This window comes from Euprymna scolopes, chromosome 36, assembly GCF_053919585.1.
Source record: "Euprymna scolopes isolate OS-2025 chromosome 36, ASM5391958v1, whole genome shotgun sequence".
Classification (NCBI taxonomy): Eukaryota; Metazoa; Mollusca; class Cephalopoda; order Sepiida; family Sepiolidae; genus Euprymna; species Euprymna scolopes.
In genome coordinates, this window is record NC_136517.1 from 83,288,777 (window position 1) to 83,307,156 (window position 18,380).

Here is an 18,380-nt window from a genome sequence, read left to right on the forward strand (position 1 = left end):
TTTGTCAGGCGAAGGTTGGAAGTTTAAAATGATATTGATCTGGCGAAAATCCGTGACCCATGTGGAAAGTTTTTGCGAGACATACAAACACACATACACACACATACATACACACATACATACACACATTTTCGCTTTTATATATAGATGTTTGTATTGGCAGTGGTGAAGTGGGAGAAGAAAGCTTGGAGCTTCGACTTGGGTGTTGGCTGATGGCATGAATTAGGTCTCTCTCTATTGCCAAAACAAACATACACTCTCAACTCAATTCAAGCCTATGTTATGTAATTCACTGTGACCTTTTTGACAATTGATTCACTTATTTAATGGCATCAGCTTATGACAAAACAACTCATTATTTGGTCTGGACTATGAATATTTTACCCGTCATATTATAATTAATTAATTTTAACTTGTGCATACTTTGTATTTAATATTACAGAGCCAATTTGATTTATAAATTTAGATTCATTTTAGACTAGCGGGAGTGCCTGGCGTTGCTCAGTTGAAAAGAAAAAATAAGTTTTGGGGGAAAAGTAGGCTCGAACCCGAAGCCTTGAAGCGAATAGCCTGATGACATACCACAACACTACTTTTTGTGTATAAAAATAAATTTTGTAACTAATCTTATAGGCAAGAAAAAAGGTCTCATATTTATTATACACAAGTAAACGTTGTCAGAAATTTTTTGCTTAAAATACATCTCATTTAAAACCGCACAATTACAAATATATACTCAACACAGTCGATATGAAAAACACAAAGCAGACGAAGTTGATTGTATTTGATATTTTGATAATAGTTGCTCCTTGCGCATAAGTGTAATCGAGAAATGAAATCACAGCGCAAATTTTGTAACATAATAAGATTCAGATGACCTTTCGTAAATCTGACATATTATAATCTAGGGAGTATATAAAAAGTTCTAAGAAAGAGTGACCCCTCCAAAAAAAGCCTTTGGTGGACATACAAAAAAAAAAAATGCACACACGCATTTTTGCTTTTATATTATAGACTGGCCTGGGTGCCCGGCGTTGCCCGGGTGTTTGGAAGTGTGTATTGAGCAAAAACATAAAAAAAAGTGGTAATAGACAGGCAGGCTCTAACCTGTGAATGTGGAGAGAGGTGTTAAAAAAAAAAAAATTGTAGTAGCATGGGGAGGGAATCAATACAACAGTAGGCAGCCAGGGTGAAGAGAGGTGTTTTTTTTTTTTTCTTTTTTTTTTTTTAAAGTGGTAGTAGGCAGGCTCAAACTCATGACACGAAGGCGGAAAAGAAAGTGAAAGAAAATCTGACATCTTAGCCGATGTCTCCAGAAGTCGAAAGCATCGAAATTAACCAAAGTCAATCCAACGGTAACGATGACTTGCTAAAATGTTGGCGAAAAAAAAAAAATCAACCCCTCCTTGTACAAAATGGCCGAGTTTAGGGTGAAGGAATTAATGTTTTTGGCCAATTTTTTTTATATTTGTCGTCCGAGATGTCAAGCTTCAAAATAATACTGATCTTGTCAAAATCTATCGCCTTTGTCAAAAGTTTTTGCAAGACATACAAACATGTGACGAGTAGTTTAAGAGTTTATCAGTTAAATATTTTCACACAGACGCATAGGCATACATACATCTACTGTTTTATTTATATAGAAAAAAAATATACATGTGTGTATGTATCAATGCATATTAATTTTCAATAAATATCTGATGAATGGCAAATAGTATTTTAAGTTTTATAATTACAGATGCCCTAAATACACGCTCGATTGCATAACTTTTTAACTATATTTTTCATAAAGATCCACTGATTGGATCTTCACTGATGGATTTTTGATTCTCGTTTTGAGACCCTTAGATTTCTGAATACAGATTCCTTTACGGAATGGCTCTGAATTTGAAAGCATATTACTGCTGAGCAGCACACGAAAAACCTTTACTGTTACAGTTCTGTGAGTTTGTTGAGAAAGTTGTACCATTACGAAATTTTATGCTTCTCAATTTAAAACCAATTTTTATCTACTTAATTTTCATCTCGCAGTAATGAACATATCCAAAAGGAAAACAGAAAATTATTACTGAAAATAGTTTTTAAAGATAACTGGCAAAATTTGAGTTTTAATAAAAAAAAAACTAAAAAGAAACCGGAGAGTTCGAATCATAACAAATGAGGTAAATATTTTCTGAAAACTTTGGAAATCGTAGGCAAATTTAGCAAAACTCAATTTTTACTAATTGTCTTTGAAACCTGTTGTTGCAATATTTTGGACATAGTAATGGGGTATGATCCCACACAGTCGGACGATTCTATTTATAAACGATGCTGCTAAGAACTGACGAATCAAATTAATTCACATTCTGCTACAAACCAATCAGAAACCAGAATTGCTTCATAAATATTAAACCTTTTCTGGAGCAATTTCACATGTTCTTTTCCCGGGTTTCGACACGGTAAGAATATTTTGTTCTGTGGAACTGTCTACTACAAACAAGTCATCTCCCAGGACTTGTGTGTAACAGCGAACCATCTGAAACTGTTCTGAAACTCAAAATGGCTTACACTTCTAGATCTGTTTTGATTAATTTTCTACTTTATCATTTTTTGTAATTTTTGGATATGCTCATTACTGCGACATGGCATTGGTTTTACTTGACATTCAATATTTTCGATTTTCAAATCCATTATTATAATAAAGGGACGTCATATCTACATTTATTTTGATTAACTTTTATAAAATTTCCGCTATTCCGCCATCTCGCGTGTTTGTTCGGCTTTCTCGTATAAAAGCAAAACTAATACCGGAGCTAAGGAGCCGCCTTGGCCTTCTTGGACTGGACGTCCAGAAGGCAATCAGCTTTGATCAGGCAATTGCTATTCATTTGGACACTCCCATTTAGTTGGTAGCTGATTTTCCTCAACATCGTGGGGAAAGAAATATGGCATAGCAGTAAAATCTCAGGTTTCTTTCACTTCCTTTTCCCCCTTTGTATCACGTCATGGGTTCAAGCCTGTCTGCCTACTAACATTTTTTTTCCTCCACACACATACAAACACATGGGCTGGGCAACACCGGGCACCTCCGCTAGTCTATAATATAAATCTCACCTGTCTGTTTAAATGCATGTATGTTTGTATGTCTGCCGAAAACTTTTGACAGAGACAACGGATTTTCACGAGATTGGTATTGTTTTGTAGCTCAACCCTTCGGATGACAAATATAGAAAATTTGGTTTAAAACATTAATTCCTTCATCCTCAACCGGGCCTTTTTCTACTGGGAGAGGTCACTTTTTTCGCCGATATTTCCGAAAGTCATCCCCTCTTTTCGATTGACTAGCCTTAATTTAAACCTTTGCCAGTTCCGGTTTGGCGATGGATGCAACGGCAAAGATGTTACTTTTTTTCTTTTTTTTCTTTTTTTTCACATTCTTTTCCTCCTTTGCAGTACAGGTTCGAGCCTGCCTGCCTGCCTACTACCACTTTTTTTTTTTTTTTCTCTCAACACACACCTCCAACCACCCGGGCAATACTGGGCACTCAGGCTAGTCTAATATATAAAGGGCAGTTGTTTTTTATTTTTTTTTTTATTTTTCTTCCTTTGAAGATTGTAATGCCGGGTATGGGGCAGCCAAACCAGCTGCCAACATTGCCCCGCTTTTTTATTGAAACCAACCGAGAGCTCTTTTTAGTATCCTCGCTGTTCCCTTAAGTTGTCTGTATGTATGTTTATATGTCGAGCTAAAATAAATAAAAAAAATTAAACAAACAGTCATCACAAACTATTATATAAAAGTCATTTGTGTGTGTATGTGAGTTCCCTCCTCATAGGTTCCAAAACAGCTGAGATTATCTTTTTCAAATTTCATACAAAGGTTATTTATATGCCTGGCAGTGTTCTTAGATATGTTTTGTACAGAAATTCATCTGATAAGTATCGAAAATCGAAAAAAATCTAATCTTTAAAATAGTCTTTCTTCTTTTATAAAAGAATTTTTACAGAGGAATATTTTATGTTACACTGGTGTAACCTTGACCGGTGTAATGTAAAATATTCCCCTGTAAAAATTCTTCTTTTTTATCTATAAGAGGAGAATGTTAAGATTGTCAAACCCAAATATCAGTTGACGTGATATTTTAACACAAACGGAATTTAATGAACGACATTATCAATATTTATTTTAATTGGAATTCATTATTGAGACGAGTATTATTTATATTAATTTATTTATTGCAAACTATTATTCTCATCTTTATTGGTTGTTTCACAACGTTTCGGCCAACTATTCCTCTGGCCTTCGTCAGGTGGTAACCGCGATGGATAGGAACTTCGAATCTCCTAACTGCATTCTCAGCAATCACTGCCATCTGCAGTTGTTGTCGTATCGCCATGTTTTTGGCCAAGTAAGCCTCGAGCCGGCTTTGGGTGGAATTGAAACCGCTACCTTCAGACAACTCTCATCTGGAACCGTAGAGATTCAACATCTCTATCAATTGCGCCACGGGCCCCAAAGGGCGATCAAGGTTGGATTTTTTGACTTTATAAATCCATGTTTATTTATTATCTGATCTTCCATGGTCGGGTCCGTACCGAATGGTATATATATTATTTTAATTGGAATTCATTATTAGATGAGTATTATTTATATTAATTTATTTTATTGCGGACTATTATTCTCATCTTTTATTGGTTGTTGTTTCACAACATTTCGCCCAACTATTCCTCTGGCCTTCGTCAGGTGGTAACCGTGACGGATAGGAACTTTGAATCTCCTAACTGCATTCTCAGCAATCACTGCCATCCGTAGTGAGACGACAACAACCACGGATGGCAGTGATTGCTGAGAATGCAGTTAGGAGATTCGAAGTTCCTATCTGTCGCGGTTACCACCTGACGAAGGCCAGAGGAATAGTTGGCCGAAACGTTGTGAAACAACAACTAATAAAGATGAGAATAATAGTCCGCAATAAAATAAATTAATATTATCATCACTATTTTTTTTTTATTTTTTTGCGAATTAGTCCACTGAGTAAATTATTCCTCGTAATATATGATAATCAATAGAGGATTGATTCTATAATAATACATATGCAATCTGCATAAATTAAAATATCATATTTAAGCGTATTGTATGACTGAGCGACTTCAGATGGCTAGCTACTTTTTGATAAATGTTACCCTCGATAAATTTTTAAAATTAAAACAAAATTATTCATTCTCTGGAGGTCAACTGGGTTAGATTTTATTTCAGGCACAGGAATGGAACACTTCAGCGATGGGATGGAGTTAATACTGCAGGACCTATTAATTTGGTGACTGTTTTTTTGGGTTTTTTTTTTAACTCTAACAGTGAGAGACGAGGATTGCTTAGCCTTTTGGTCAAGATCAAAGTTCAAAAGTGTAGTATCTGTTCTGGCAGATACTGCAATCAAAGACCATATGTGGGGGAAACCCCACATATCAGACCATTGCTCTTGTGGAAATTTTGGTCAATGTAGGGGAAACCCTTCATACCAATTGTCACTACCCAGTTTCCTCTCGGGCGAGCTGGTCCCCCCCCCCCGCCCTTCATTCTCCACATTAAAAAATGGCCTTGTGCCTAATTTGCTCAGTGGGGGAGCAAATAAATACAAACTCTAAGAGTGAGAGACTAGACGCAGATGCATTAGCAATACTCTAAGGATGGAGCGAATGATGTACTTGTAGAGATACACAGTACTCTCAGGTCTGAGTAATTTTTTAGCATGGTAGAAAGAGGCCACCTTCTTTGCAGCAACCTTGGCAATGTCCTCAATGTATTTGTTCCAATTCATGTTGCCTGTGAATGTTAAGCCAAGGATTTTTAAGGTTGAGCTCTCAGGTAGGATTGTAACAATCATGGTTATTGATAGTTGAGAATGTTTCTTGTAATTTGGGAAGAAAATATTGATTATTCAAGGAATCTGTTATATATAAAAGAGAGTTGCCTGTGTGTATAGCTATGGAGGATGGGCTGGAAGAAGAAAAATAGGGAGATTTGGAAGAGATAGATAGAAGTTTTAATTTTAATAGAAATAGGTTACTTTTGTCCTGGGCAATGCCAAGTAACCCTGCTTGTGTAAAATGGATGTTAAACCGAATTTGATGATTAAGGAATCTTAAGTAGCTTTTTTTTTTTTTTTCTTTTTTGTCGTTAACGTTCCACTTTCCCACAATCCTTCATTTCTTGTTTCAGCCGAGTGTACTGTCATGGGAATTCCGAGTATTACCACAAATCTCTCCGGATTTGGATGTTTTATGCAAGAACATGTTACGGATCCGAAATCATACGGCATCTACATTATTGATCGGCGTTTCAAAAGTCCCGAGGAATCCGTGCAACAACTGACACAGGTAAGCAGCCAGTTTATATATATATAAAGCTGAATGTGTATGTGTGTGTGTGTGTGTCTGGTCATGAATAGGCTCCTATATGGTTGACTATTTTAAAAAACTGATTACATATAATGATAGAAGATGTATCGAGACACAGGAATGGGTATGTTTGATGTGGCAGAACAGTGGTTCATTAAAATTGTGGGGTCTGCGTTCGCGCCTGGTCCACAAAGTATGGAAATAAAAAAATTTAAAAATTAAACGTTTACAAGTGTTTCTGATATAGATGTACATAAGAATACTTTGATAAGTATGTTTTAACTTAAATAGGGATGGTATAATAAAATTGTGGGGTCTGCATTCGCGCCTGGCCTCCATAGAATGGAAATAGGCACAAACTTTAATAAAGACTTTTCATATTTACTATCCCACTAATTCGTGTGCACACAATAACCCTTATCCTCGAGTGGCTCCTGGGCCTTGATAAGTGGTGACTCACATGTAAAAAAAAAAAAAAAAATATATATATCTATCTGCGTAAGTATACTTTGATAATTATGTTTCTGTTTGAAGAAATATGGTATAATAAAATTATGGGGTGTTCGTTCGCACCTGACGTCCATAGAATGGAAATATGTCACAAAGTTTAACAAGGTTTTTTAATATAGATCCACAGAATATTGTGATAAGTGTTTCAGTGTGAACAGGTATAGTATAAATTATGGGGTTTATCTATTTTCTTTTTACTTTCATCATATTTCGCTTTGGTTTTGATACCCTCAAATTCAACCCAAATTTACAACCCTTCCTTTTCATAACCTATCATCTGTAAATATAAAAGCGAAAATGTATGTGTGTATGTGTGTTCGCTTTTTCTGTATGTCTACAAAAGGCTTCTTTCAGGGAAGCGGTCGGTCGGTTCACAACTTTTTAAAACTTTTTATATCACATACAAATTGTAATATCTCACAGTTAACAACGAAGCTCGCCTGCCTATTTAATTTGCTCGATTTTGGGAAGATAAATATTGAATATTTGTCGCTCGCCGCATGTGGGTTAGTCTTTTTCCTATAACATCTTCAGGGGGGAAAAAAAAAGCGTTCAGCAGTAAATGAATACTATCCCGCAGTCAAAACTTGACCTCATTTAAAACGAGCACCTGCTAAATCCAACTAATTAAATAAATTCAAACGTGTTTCCGTTAGCATCTCGCGGTGGGGCAATGGTTAACATCGCACGTTTTTTTGTTTTTTTTTTGTTTTATTTTTTATTTATTTTTTTTTTTTTTTCACACTTTAATTTACAACTTTGCCTCAACGGTTCGGGTTTGATCCTCATACTTTTTTTTTTTTTTTTTTTTTTACCCCCCCCCCCCCACACACACACCTCCAAACACCCGGGCAACGCCGGGTACCCCTCGCTAGTACTTTCATAAATTAGTCCATTTTCTGTAGGCTGTTTTTGAATCCAGTCAACGACGGGTACTTTTGCTAGTGTGTATATATATATATATATATATATATATATATATATATATATATATATATATATATATATGAGATAGAGGCTCGGCAAATGGAGTCAAAGGTGACTTCGTGGCTGGGTTTGAATCTCCCAACTGGCAGAAATTGTCATCCTACACTGATGATTGCATAAGCATGTGTTTGGAGTTATAAAAGGATAATTATTATTTAATCATAATTATCAAGCTTCTTTAAGAATACTTAAGGATGGGCACTGGCTGGGAAGCATGAACTAAGTGGGAGTCATCTAGCGCTTTTTCAAGGTTCATGACTTCTGTTGTTTGAACACTATAGATTGTCTAACGTCTGCATCTGAGCGTTTATTAGTTCTTAATTCTCTTTTATTCTCATGTTTGGTGGCCCGAAGGTAGAAATTTAGCAAATGGAGTTTGTTACACGCAAGAAAATGTCTAGGGGTAAACAAACATATATTGAAAAACAAAATTAAAAGGAGTTAAAAAAAAAAAAAAAAAAAAAAAAAAAAAAAGGAATTTATTGAACAGATAAATGGTGAAAATAAATATTTACAAGAAAAATGGTGCAAGGGAGGTAAATCAAGCAGCTTTTACGTGGTGTAAGTTGTGTCCGAGTTTGAGAAATAATATATTACTTTGGTCAGAATATAAGATCAGAAAATCAATATTTACCAAGAGTCCAGTTCTTTGTGAGGGTGTTTGCAATTGGCTTGTTCTGGGGAAATTCCTTACGGCCGGATTTTATTGCAGGAAATTGGCCACAGTCATTAAATAGTTAAAAGGTTTCCATCATCATCAAACAGAAATGGAATCATGTCGTCTTTTCTAGGGCAACAATTTTTTACTGTTCCATCCTGTATATAAACTTCCAACAATAGCTACAAACACTATCAACAATTTTCCGCACTCTCTATCTGTGCCTAAATCTAAGTGCAAATTCTCTGAACAAAGCTTCTGTTCTAGAACTGCCTGCTTCTGGAACTTTGTTTTGCTTGGCTCCTTTCCAGTTGACTGCGACATTGTCATCTTCAAGTCTAATGTAAACAAATTCTTGTTGAGCCGTCCTTTTAAATAATTGTCCTGGTGACCATTGTACACTCATTAATCCTTATCCTCGACTGGCCTTTGGTCTTGATAAATGGTGACTTCCTTGAAAAATGAATCCTTTTTTTTTTTTTTCGCACTCTTACTAAATTGATTTTTCCTTTGAAGTTTTGTACATTACTTACTTTTACTTTTTTTTGTGTTCTTTCTTAGATTTTATACAATTTCACGTGTTTGTCACGACGCCAAAGAATTATTCAAAGAAACCGAACAGAACGACTCAGTGATTTACTTGATTGGAGAAATCTGGGCGTTGTAAGTTTTTTTATTTGTTTTTTCCTTTTTTTTCTGTGTGTGGAAATATTTTCACCATCTACAGAGGTTGGTATAAAATATGGAAAAAGGGTCCTTTTTCAACAACAAAAATACTGCCTTTTTTTTTTTTTTTTTTTTTTTTTAAAAGGAAATCTGGATAAATGGCTTCCATATTGAAATTTGATGGATTACTTATTGAAATTTAGACAGATTGCTTATTGAAATTAGGATGGATTGCTTACTGATATTTGGACAGATGGATTGGTGATATTTGGACGAATTGCTTGCTGATATTTGGACGAATTGCTTGCTGATATTTGGACGAATTGCTTGCTGATATTTGGACAGATGGATTGGTGATATTTGGATGGATGGATTGCTTACTGGAATTTGTTCGGACGGATTGTTTATTCAAATCAAAGTGATTTCTGCCATTAAAATCTGTTAATCATTAAGAAAAAATACCCAAGAAAAATAATTTGATTTTTTTTTTTTTTTTTTTTCATCTAATTGCATTTCCTGTTTTAACCAAATTCCTTCTCTTTTGTCCGCCAGTATTATGCAAAAGCACGTCGAATGGCGCTTCATAAAACTCACCCAGAAATATTTGATGAAGACAGCATCACGGTACGTGTATAAATAATTTTTTATTTTATAATTAATTTCTGTTTGAAAACTATTTTAACTGCCAAACCGCAGGAGAATACTCATTTTAGCAAATACAAAAAAAAAAAAAAATAAACAAAAGAATTGAAAAAAAAAGAAAAAGAATAATTGTTTTTCTCGAAACCAAAAACAATTCATTTTTTTTTTTTTTTTGTATTCATTCTTTTTAACCGGTTCTTTTGACATAATAGTAAGTGTCTGCTAATGGACTGGGAGACCAGGGTTCAATACTCCTTGGAGTCATACCGAAGAGTTAAAAAAAACAAATGGTATTTAATGCCCTCTTACTAAACACTCTGCATTATATGAGAAGGATCAAAAGCAAGTGTAGCAATCCCGACACTCTTACCCACACTTTCATGTAGCAGCTAATCAAAAGGAAGGCTTTAGGTCGCCCTTAACAATAGTCCTCCACGTAACTTAGATTTTTTTTTTTTTTTTTTTTTTTTTTGAGATCCAAAACCATATATATATTATTTCACCTCCATCTTGAAAGGTTAAAGATTAAACTGTAGCTGCTTCGTGTTTTCTGATTTTTTTTTTTTTTTTTTTTTTTTTTTTTGAGATCCAAAACCATATATATATTATTTCACCTCCATCTTGAAAGGTTAAAGATTAAACTGTAGCTGCTTCGTGTTTTCTGATATTTTTTTTTTATGTGAAGGTACAGAATATTTAACAGAGCCATCACTCTCTCTCTCTCTGCTCATGTTAAAAATGGGTTTCTAAATAAGAACATTATTATTTTCTAAATAATAATGTTCTTATTTATAAACCCATTCTTGACATGAGAAGTGGGCGGGAGCTTTGTTAACTATTCTGATCCTATAGCTTTCTTTATTTATCAATTGCGATGAATTAACCAGAAGGATTCCAACTTAACACCGACTTTATTAGAAACTAACAGGGCTACCCAACGTTGCCCGAGGCAAAAGTGTGACCTATTTCTATTAAAACCTCTTTCTTTTTCCTCCTACCATTCCCCGCCTTTTTTCTTCCCTGCTCAGCCCATTCCTCACTCTGCACACATACACTTGCACTACATATGCTTATACTACATACACATACATACACTTACACTGCATACACATACATAACATGCACATATGTGCACTGCATACATATATGTACACTTCATACACATACATACACTTATATTGCATATACATACATTGCATACAGATACTTTCACTGCATACACATACATACTTACACTACATGCACATATATATACTGCATGCATGTGCATACACAGGATGCACATGCATACACATATATAGAAACACATATACATATACACACTTTTATAGATGCCTAGAGGGAAAAGTGTCACATGTTTTTATCAAAACTTTTATTTCTTTCCATTCCCCACCCCTCTTCTCCCATACCCAGACCATTCCTCACTCTGAACACACACACACACACACACACTTAATTATAAGTAATGTGAATTAAAGAAAAATATGAAAAGAATTTTAATTAATGTGTGGCCATAATTAATCGCAGCATTTGATCACCTCCCCCCCCCCCCCCCCGACCGAAAAATTCACTTAAAACATCCTTTTTAAAATCGGAGCAATTATAATTATAGAAATAAATCATAAAATACTAAATAAAAAGAAAATAAATGATAATAATTAGGCACCTCCATGGTGATGTGTAAAACGTCAGTATTACACACATTAATAGTGACGTCATCATTTCATGTGTTTGTGTCAATTTCTACGGATAAGCATTTGCGTTATAATTAATGGAAGTAACGTTTTTTTGTTATGGATAAAGAATAATATAAAACGTTTTGTAAAACAAGTAAATTTTTATTAACGAACTACACAGACTAGAGTTAATAAAATAAAATTAATTTTAATGTTGACACATGGATTTGAAAATTATGTTCCTTACAAGCCTCCGTACATTTAAAAAAAAAAAAATGCAAAACATAAGGACCACCCTCTATCAATTTAAATAATAAAATCAAAATTTTTTTAAGGCCGAATTTGGATTTACAATTTTTATTATCTCAATAGTCTTATATTCTTTTATATGAATACATTTTTTTTATTATTGGAAACCTGTAATTAAAAAAATCCGTTTAAACTTCATATCGCATAATATTTGAATTTAATATCATTTAAAGCTTTTTAAAAATAATTATTTTTTAGAATTGTTTTTGTCTTTTGTTGTACCTATTTACTATGCCTCCCCACGGGACAGAGTTAGACACCAGGGTCGTTTTTTAACGTGGAGAAAAGGTACAAAAATAAAAATTGTCTCAGTCGTGAAGGATTTCTCCTCCACCGAAAGAGAACAAGAAATAGAAGTGCAGCATTTGAAGAACAGATACTACACTTTGATCTTGTCCCGAAACCGAGAAAAAAAATGGTTCAGAAAGTTTTTTTTTTTTTTTTACATAATAATATTGAATTTATGTCCAATGTTATTTACACCTTTGAGGTAAGTGAAATAAATAACAGGATTATATATATATATATATATATATATATATATATATATATATATATATATATATTACTATTTTTTAAGTATTTGATCTTTTCAGCTTTAAAAAATGTTGAAACTTTTATCGACCCACATTTATTTTTAGTTTTCGGATCATGAAATATAGGGTGGGTAGAACACCTAAAAAAAATATTTAATGAAACCTACTTTCATTGTGTAAGTTTATTTAATAATAAATATCGAAAATTTTAGGAAAATATGACTATTATTTGATTTTTACTAGATTTTTTAAAACATGGGTGTGTCAACAACTTAAAATACGTCCTACATAGGAACATTGTTTTAATTCGTTGATAATGTAAACATGATTTTAGTCTCGCATTTTCATTATTTTTGTATGCTGTAATAAATTGTAAAAATAATACATAAAATAAATAATAAATTTTGAAAATAATACATAAAAAATAAATAATAAATTGTGAAAATAATACATAAAAAATAAATAATAAATTGTGAAAATAATACATAAAAAATAAATAATAAATTTTGAAAATAATACATAAAAAATAAATAATAAATTGTGAAAATAATACATAAAAAATAAATAATAAATTGTGAAAATAATACATAAAAAATAAATAATAAATTGTGAAAATATGCATAAAAATAATAATAAATTGTAAAAAAAAAAATACATAAAAAATAATAAAAATCTTCCATACAAGTTTATGCATTTTCCATATTCATTTTTCCCCCACTAAAAAATCCACTTTAAAATCTTTTTCTTTAAACAGGGCAAGAAACTTTTGTATCCACGACCCCCGTCCGAGCCACCATCACCTGCCTCATCTCGTGCTGCGACTCCAGTTCCAAGTGATGGGGAAGAACATGACGAGGAGCAAGAGCAGTTGGAGTCGGAAGAGCTTGGTCTGACATTTTCATCGACTTCCGATTCCAAAGACGAGTCAACAAAACCGAAGGATACTTAAGTTAAAAGATGAATTCCATCGTCATCTGTCAGACTCCACTTGCAAACGACAAAACTTTCGTATTATGTGGATTCTTCAGATTACCATTCTCATCATGAGTTATTATTTCAACCGGCTTTTTTCAGGTGTATCTTGTTAAACTCTGGAATCTTTCTGCAAAGACCCCCTGGGGTCAGCGGATAAAATACTTGTTAATAATTCAGTTGTAAAAGTTAAACTTTTCTAGTAAGTTGAAAATTCAATCTTCTGTGCGGGCGACACCCAAAATACAATTGCAGAATTACTTAGAACCTCTGGTTGACAGAACAAGAACATGCTACCCCCCCCCCCATGCATTAAATAAAGGGTTCTGTTCGAAATTTTGTGCAGATTTCAGAGTTCGACCAGATATGCTTGAAGAAGGTCGGAAGTTGCATTGACCGAGACGTTGTGCAGATAAGATTCAAGATGAGAACAGTTGTCCGGAGAATCAAAATGATACGAATAATCCATCTTCGTCTCAAAAATTCGGAACCATAAACTTTTTCTTTTTCTTGGAATTTGTGTTAGTGTCTGGTGCTAGTGCAGTATAAAAGTTTTCTAACCAACGCGTTTCACTTGTCATGTCGAAATTCGTATAAATTCCAAAAATTACGAAAAATGACCCAATATATGTGCTAGATCTATTTTTCGGAAAAAAATCATAGAGACTAGCGGTCGAACATTTTCAATTTTTTTTTCAATGGCGAATTTCAAGAAAAGCAAGGGAGATTAGTCAGTTTATCATACAGAATTAATCGCACAACTCTTCCATGTTAAAACATACAATAAAGCTCGGTAAATTCTATTTTTACTTGTAATTATTTTTTTATTGGATCATTTTTTTTTTTTTTTTTTTTTTTTTCTGAGATTTATACTAATTTCGACATGAAACATAAGTGTTTTTACCTGAAATGCATCTGTTCTAAGACCTGGTGTACTGCACAAGTACCAACCATTTTTCTCTGAATAAATGATTACTATTAAGTACATACCCAGCATTACCCAAGCAGATATATATTGCCAGGTAGAAGGCTTTTTCGGGAAAAATTAATTTAAAGCATAATCAGGTTTACAATTTTTTTTTCTTGGAAATCATATGCAAAAATGCACTGAAAATAAATAAAAAGCATATGTCCAATTTTATGAGATTTGACCAAAAAATTAAAATAGTTTGTGATGTGTTTGTAGCTGTGTGGAATTTATATTTTTAGGCATTCCGGCATATTCCACAAGATATTTCATTGTTGCGTTACCTTCCCTGTTTTCTAGACTGTGGTAGATGATTTGGTGTCCCAGACGAAACATTTTCCAACAGATATTTTGCATCATAATATATATGTAATAATTATTATTATTTTTGTTAACATTTTATATAAAAATAAATGGAAGAATGTGAACAATTCTTACTTTTATTTAAAAAAATGTCTAATATTTATTTTTTGTAAAACTGTTAACTTTATTTTTTTATGTGAAACATTGTTAAAAGCAAATAAACATTTTTTTTTTTTATAGAAAAATATCATTCTTATGCCAAACTAATTATAATAATACAAATACTACTACTACTACTAATAATAATAATTTGTCTAAGAATGTGATAAATCTTTTCAGTTAAGATATCTCTTGAAAGATTTTCGTCGGGGACGCTAAATCATCTATCACCATCTAGAAAACAGGAGAAGCAATGCAACAATGAAATGTCTCGAGAAATATGCTCGAATGCCTATTTCAACTGAAAAAAAAAAACAGGAAATCATGCCACTCGATCTGCAATGCAGCGAAAATAAATAAATAAAACGCATATTTAATGTGATTTGACCAAAAGGTTAAAATAGTTTGATGTATTTGTAGTTGTGTGAAATCTGTATTTTTAACAAAAAAAAAAAAACAACAATCATGCCACTCCATCTAACTTAATAAGGTTCTTATTCATTTTGTTCTTCACGCTTTAAAAATCGAGAATTTATTTTTGGCGAGGATGTTTTCAGGCTTTATTGGCTAAAATGGATTATTTAAAAAGCATTTAAAATTTCCTTTTCTTTCGTCTTCCTTTTCTTTCTACATCGTTTTTTATTATAAAAACCGTCCAATACATGCCAGCACGTAAAACTGACTTTGAACAAAAAATATGATAATGATTAACTGAATATAGACAAAGATGGCTGTTGATGTAAATTCTTCGGGCCCGTGAATTAGTGGCAGTCGAAGGACTTGTTTCTGCAGAATGAGAAATCCTCCTATTAATATCACTAAGAAAATATTGTTGATTCTGATGAAATTTATTTTCGTATAAAATTGATTCTAAATAAAGTGTTTTTTTAAAGAAAATTATCTGCGTCTGAAACAGAATATCAGATTGTAAACTTTTTTTTTCCTTTTTTTTTCTATATTTTTTCTTTGGTGTTCTTTCTTCTATTTCTTCTTTTTCTCATTTCTTCTTTATTCTTCTTCCTCCTTTTCTCTTTTAATTTTTCTTCTTTATCCTTTTCCTTCTTTGTCCTTTTCCTTTATTTTCCTTTCTCCTTATTTATTCTGTTTCTTTTTCTTTTTTCTTTGTTTTTGTCCTTTGTTTTGCCTCTTCTTCATCTCTTTTTCTTTTGTCTTTATTCATCTTCTTCTTTCTTATATATCAAGTAGAGATGAGAACTCTCCTTTATCTTTTTATAACAAAAAATATATTAAAAATGTTTCGGCAATCATTGGTCAGTGTTTAAAAAACAACAACTTTCGATTTTAATATTTAGTCCTGATCAATATTTTTTTCAGAAAGATGGAGGAGTGTTCACCCTCTAATTAATGTGTACTTTTTCTCTTTCAATTGACACCTAATATTCCTAAATTGTAAAGGAAAATATCATGTAACATTTTCTTTGACTTCTGCAAAAAATAAATATTTAAAGCATTGTAGGGGTGGGGTTATTGTGTGTAACTATAGAGTCCTCTCGTTTAATTTGTTCAAAAATTATATTTAATTAAACTCTGTAACTTCAAGCATGTCTATGTGTTCTTCATCTCTATGTTAATGACACATGTCTAATCAAGAGCATTACCAAGGCCGCTGCGAAGAAGGTGGCCTTTCTCTACCATGCTAGAAAGTTACTTATGCCTGAAAGTATCCTGTACCTCTACAAAGCCACAATTCGCCCATGTATGGAGTATTGTTGTCACATTTGGGCTGGTGCATCTGCTACTAGTCTTTCACTCCTGGACAGGGTTCAAAAGAGAGTCGCCAACCTGATAGGTCCTGAATTGTTGTCTAAGCTTCAGCCTCTGTCCTATCAACGAAATGTTGCATCCCTCTGTCTGGTCTACAAGTATTTTAATGGTGAATGTTCTGACGAACTACAAGCACTTGTAGCCCCTCGACGTAAATACCTCCGACAAACCCGATTAGCAGTTAAATCCCACCCTACACTGTAGAGATCCTTAGGTGTAAGAAAACCTTCTACTCCAATAGTTTCTTCCCCCAGAACTGCTAGACTTTGGGACTCCCTTCCGGGATTCTGCTTTCCCAACTGTACTGACATGCAGAAGTTCAAGTGTGATGTGAACATCTTGCTGCTCATCTCCCTTCATAATATCCCTTCAACTTATGTCCCCGATAATAACCCCCTACTTCAAAGTGACACTGTGCCCTGTTTGGGGTGAAAATTGAATAAAAAAGAGACAAATGTCTCTGCTTAATACATTTTTCCCCAAATCAGACATCAGTTCCATATTGGCTATGGCGGGACAATGTGAAATTTTATAATTTCCTTCACTTTCAATGTTATTGCTGGTCCTTTTCAACTGATTCATTCCATCTTGAGTGTGATTTTTCACAACATTTCGGTCGATGTAACCTCCAACCTTCTTCAGATGTATCTTGTTGAACTTGGGAATGTTTCTGTCGAACTCAGGAATTTGGACATTACATTTGAACTTCTGCATATCAGTACAGTACAGAAAAAAAATATATTTGCGAATTACTTAGGACCTCTATCCAGTCATGGCTGATGGAACAAGAACACGCCCCCCCCCTGGTGTAAAGTAAATAAAGGGTTCTGCTCAAAACTTTGTCCAAATTCCCGAGTTCGACAGAAACATTCCAGAGTTTGACAAGATACACTTGAAGATGGTCGTAGGTTACATTGGCCGAAACGTAAAAATCATACTCACGATGAGAACGGTAGTCCGATGAATAATACGAATAACCAATCCTTATCTCAAAAATTCAGAAACATGATTCATTCCAGTTCTTTCTTAGTCTGACTTTTACTTTAATCGAGATGCATGTAACACCAAGTGTCACACCAAGTGTCACACCAAGTGCTAAAAAGAACGTTTCAAACATTCCTATATTTCACAAAATAATTTGATTACAAAATTAAAGACACCAAAATTAATTCCCATTTCTTCCTAAACAAGTTAACCATTTTTTTTTCTTTTACCTCTGGCAACGCCTACTAATATATAAAACTAAGCTTTTTAGCCTATTTAAAACCGACAAAAATTATGGCCTGTTGAGAGAGGTCAATTTTTACCGTTGACATTTTTGCAAGTCATTCAAGCCTTGCGTGAACGACATCGCATAAAACAGATTATTTCGAACGCCCATGATGTTACAATCGTGGTGGGTGCATCGGTTAGACCGTTTTCTTTTTTTCACCTCCTTTTTCTCTTGTGCGTTATGGGTTCAAACCTGCCTACAACTCTTAAGTTTTTTTTGTTTTTTTTTGTTTTTTTTGCGCTGGCACGGGTACTCGCTACTATTTTGAGTTGTTTTATTTCTTTTTTTCTTATTTTTTATTTATTTATATATTTTTTTAGGGCCTTTGGTTACTCAACCAACACTCTTCACTCGGGCAACACCAGGCACCCACGCTAGTATATATATATATATATAACATCAATTGCAAAAATGAACATTTTAAAACATTCCGATTTCACAAGCTGATTCAAGTACAAAATTAAAGTCACCAAAAATAATTTCCATTTCATTGTAAACAAGTCAAGCAATTTTTTTTTTTCATTTATCATTGGCAACGGCTAATATATACATATTG

At 33.4% G+C, this 18,380-nt stretch overlaps 1 protein-coding gene across 1 annotated transcript in view; it reads left to right on the top strand.

The window, feature by feature from the left end:
• Positions 1-14,323, top strand: part of LOC145260641 (glycogen [starch] synthase-like) — a 141,435-nt gene extending 127,112 nt beyond the window's left edge. The window contains exons 12-15 of the mRNA XM_080118968.1: positions 6,203-6,360; positions 9,098-9,199; positions 9,755-9,826; positions 13,120-14,323. Of these exons, the coding sequence (XP_079975094.1) occupies positions 6,203-6,360; positions 9,098-9,199; positions 9,755-9,826; positions 13,120-13,314 (527 nt within the window). The 3' untranslated portion in view covers positions 13,315-14,323. The remainder of the gene's footprint in view (positions 1-6,202; positions 6,361-9,097; positions 9,200-9,754; positions 9,827-13,119) is intronic.
• Positions 14,324-18,380: the final 4,057 nt, after the last annotated feature.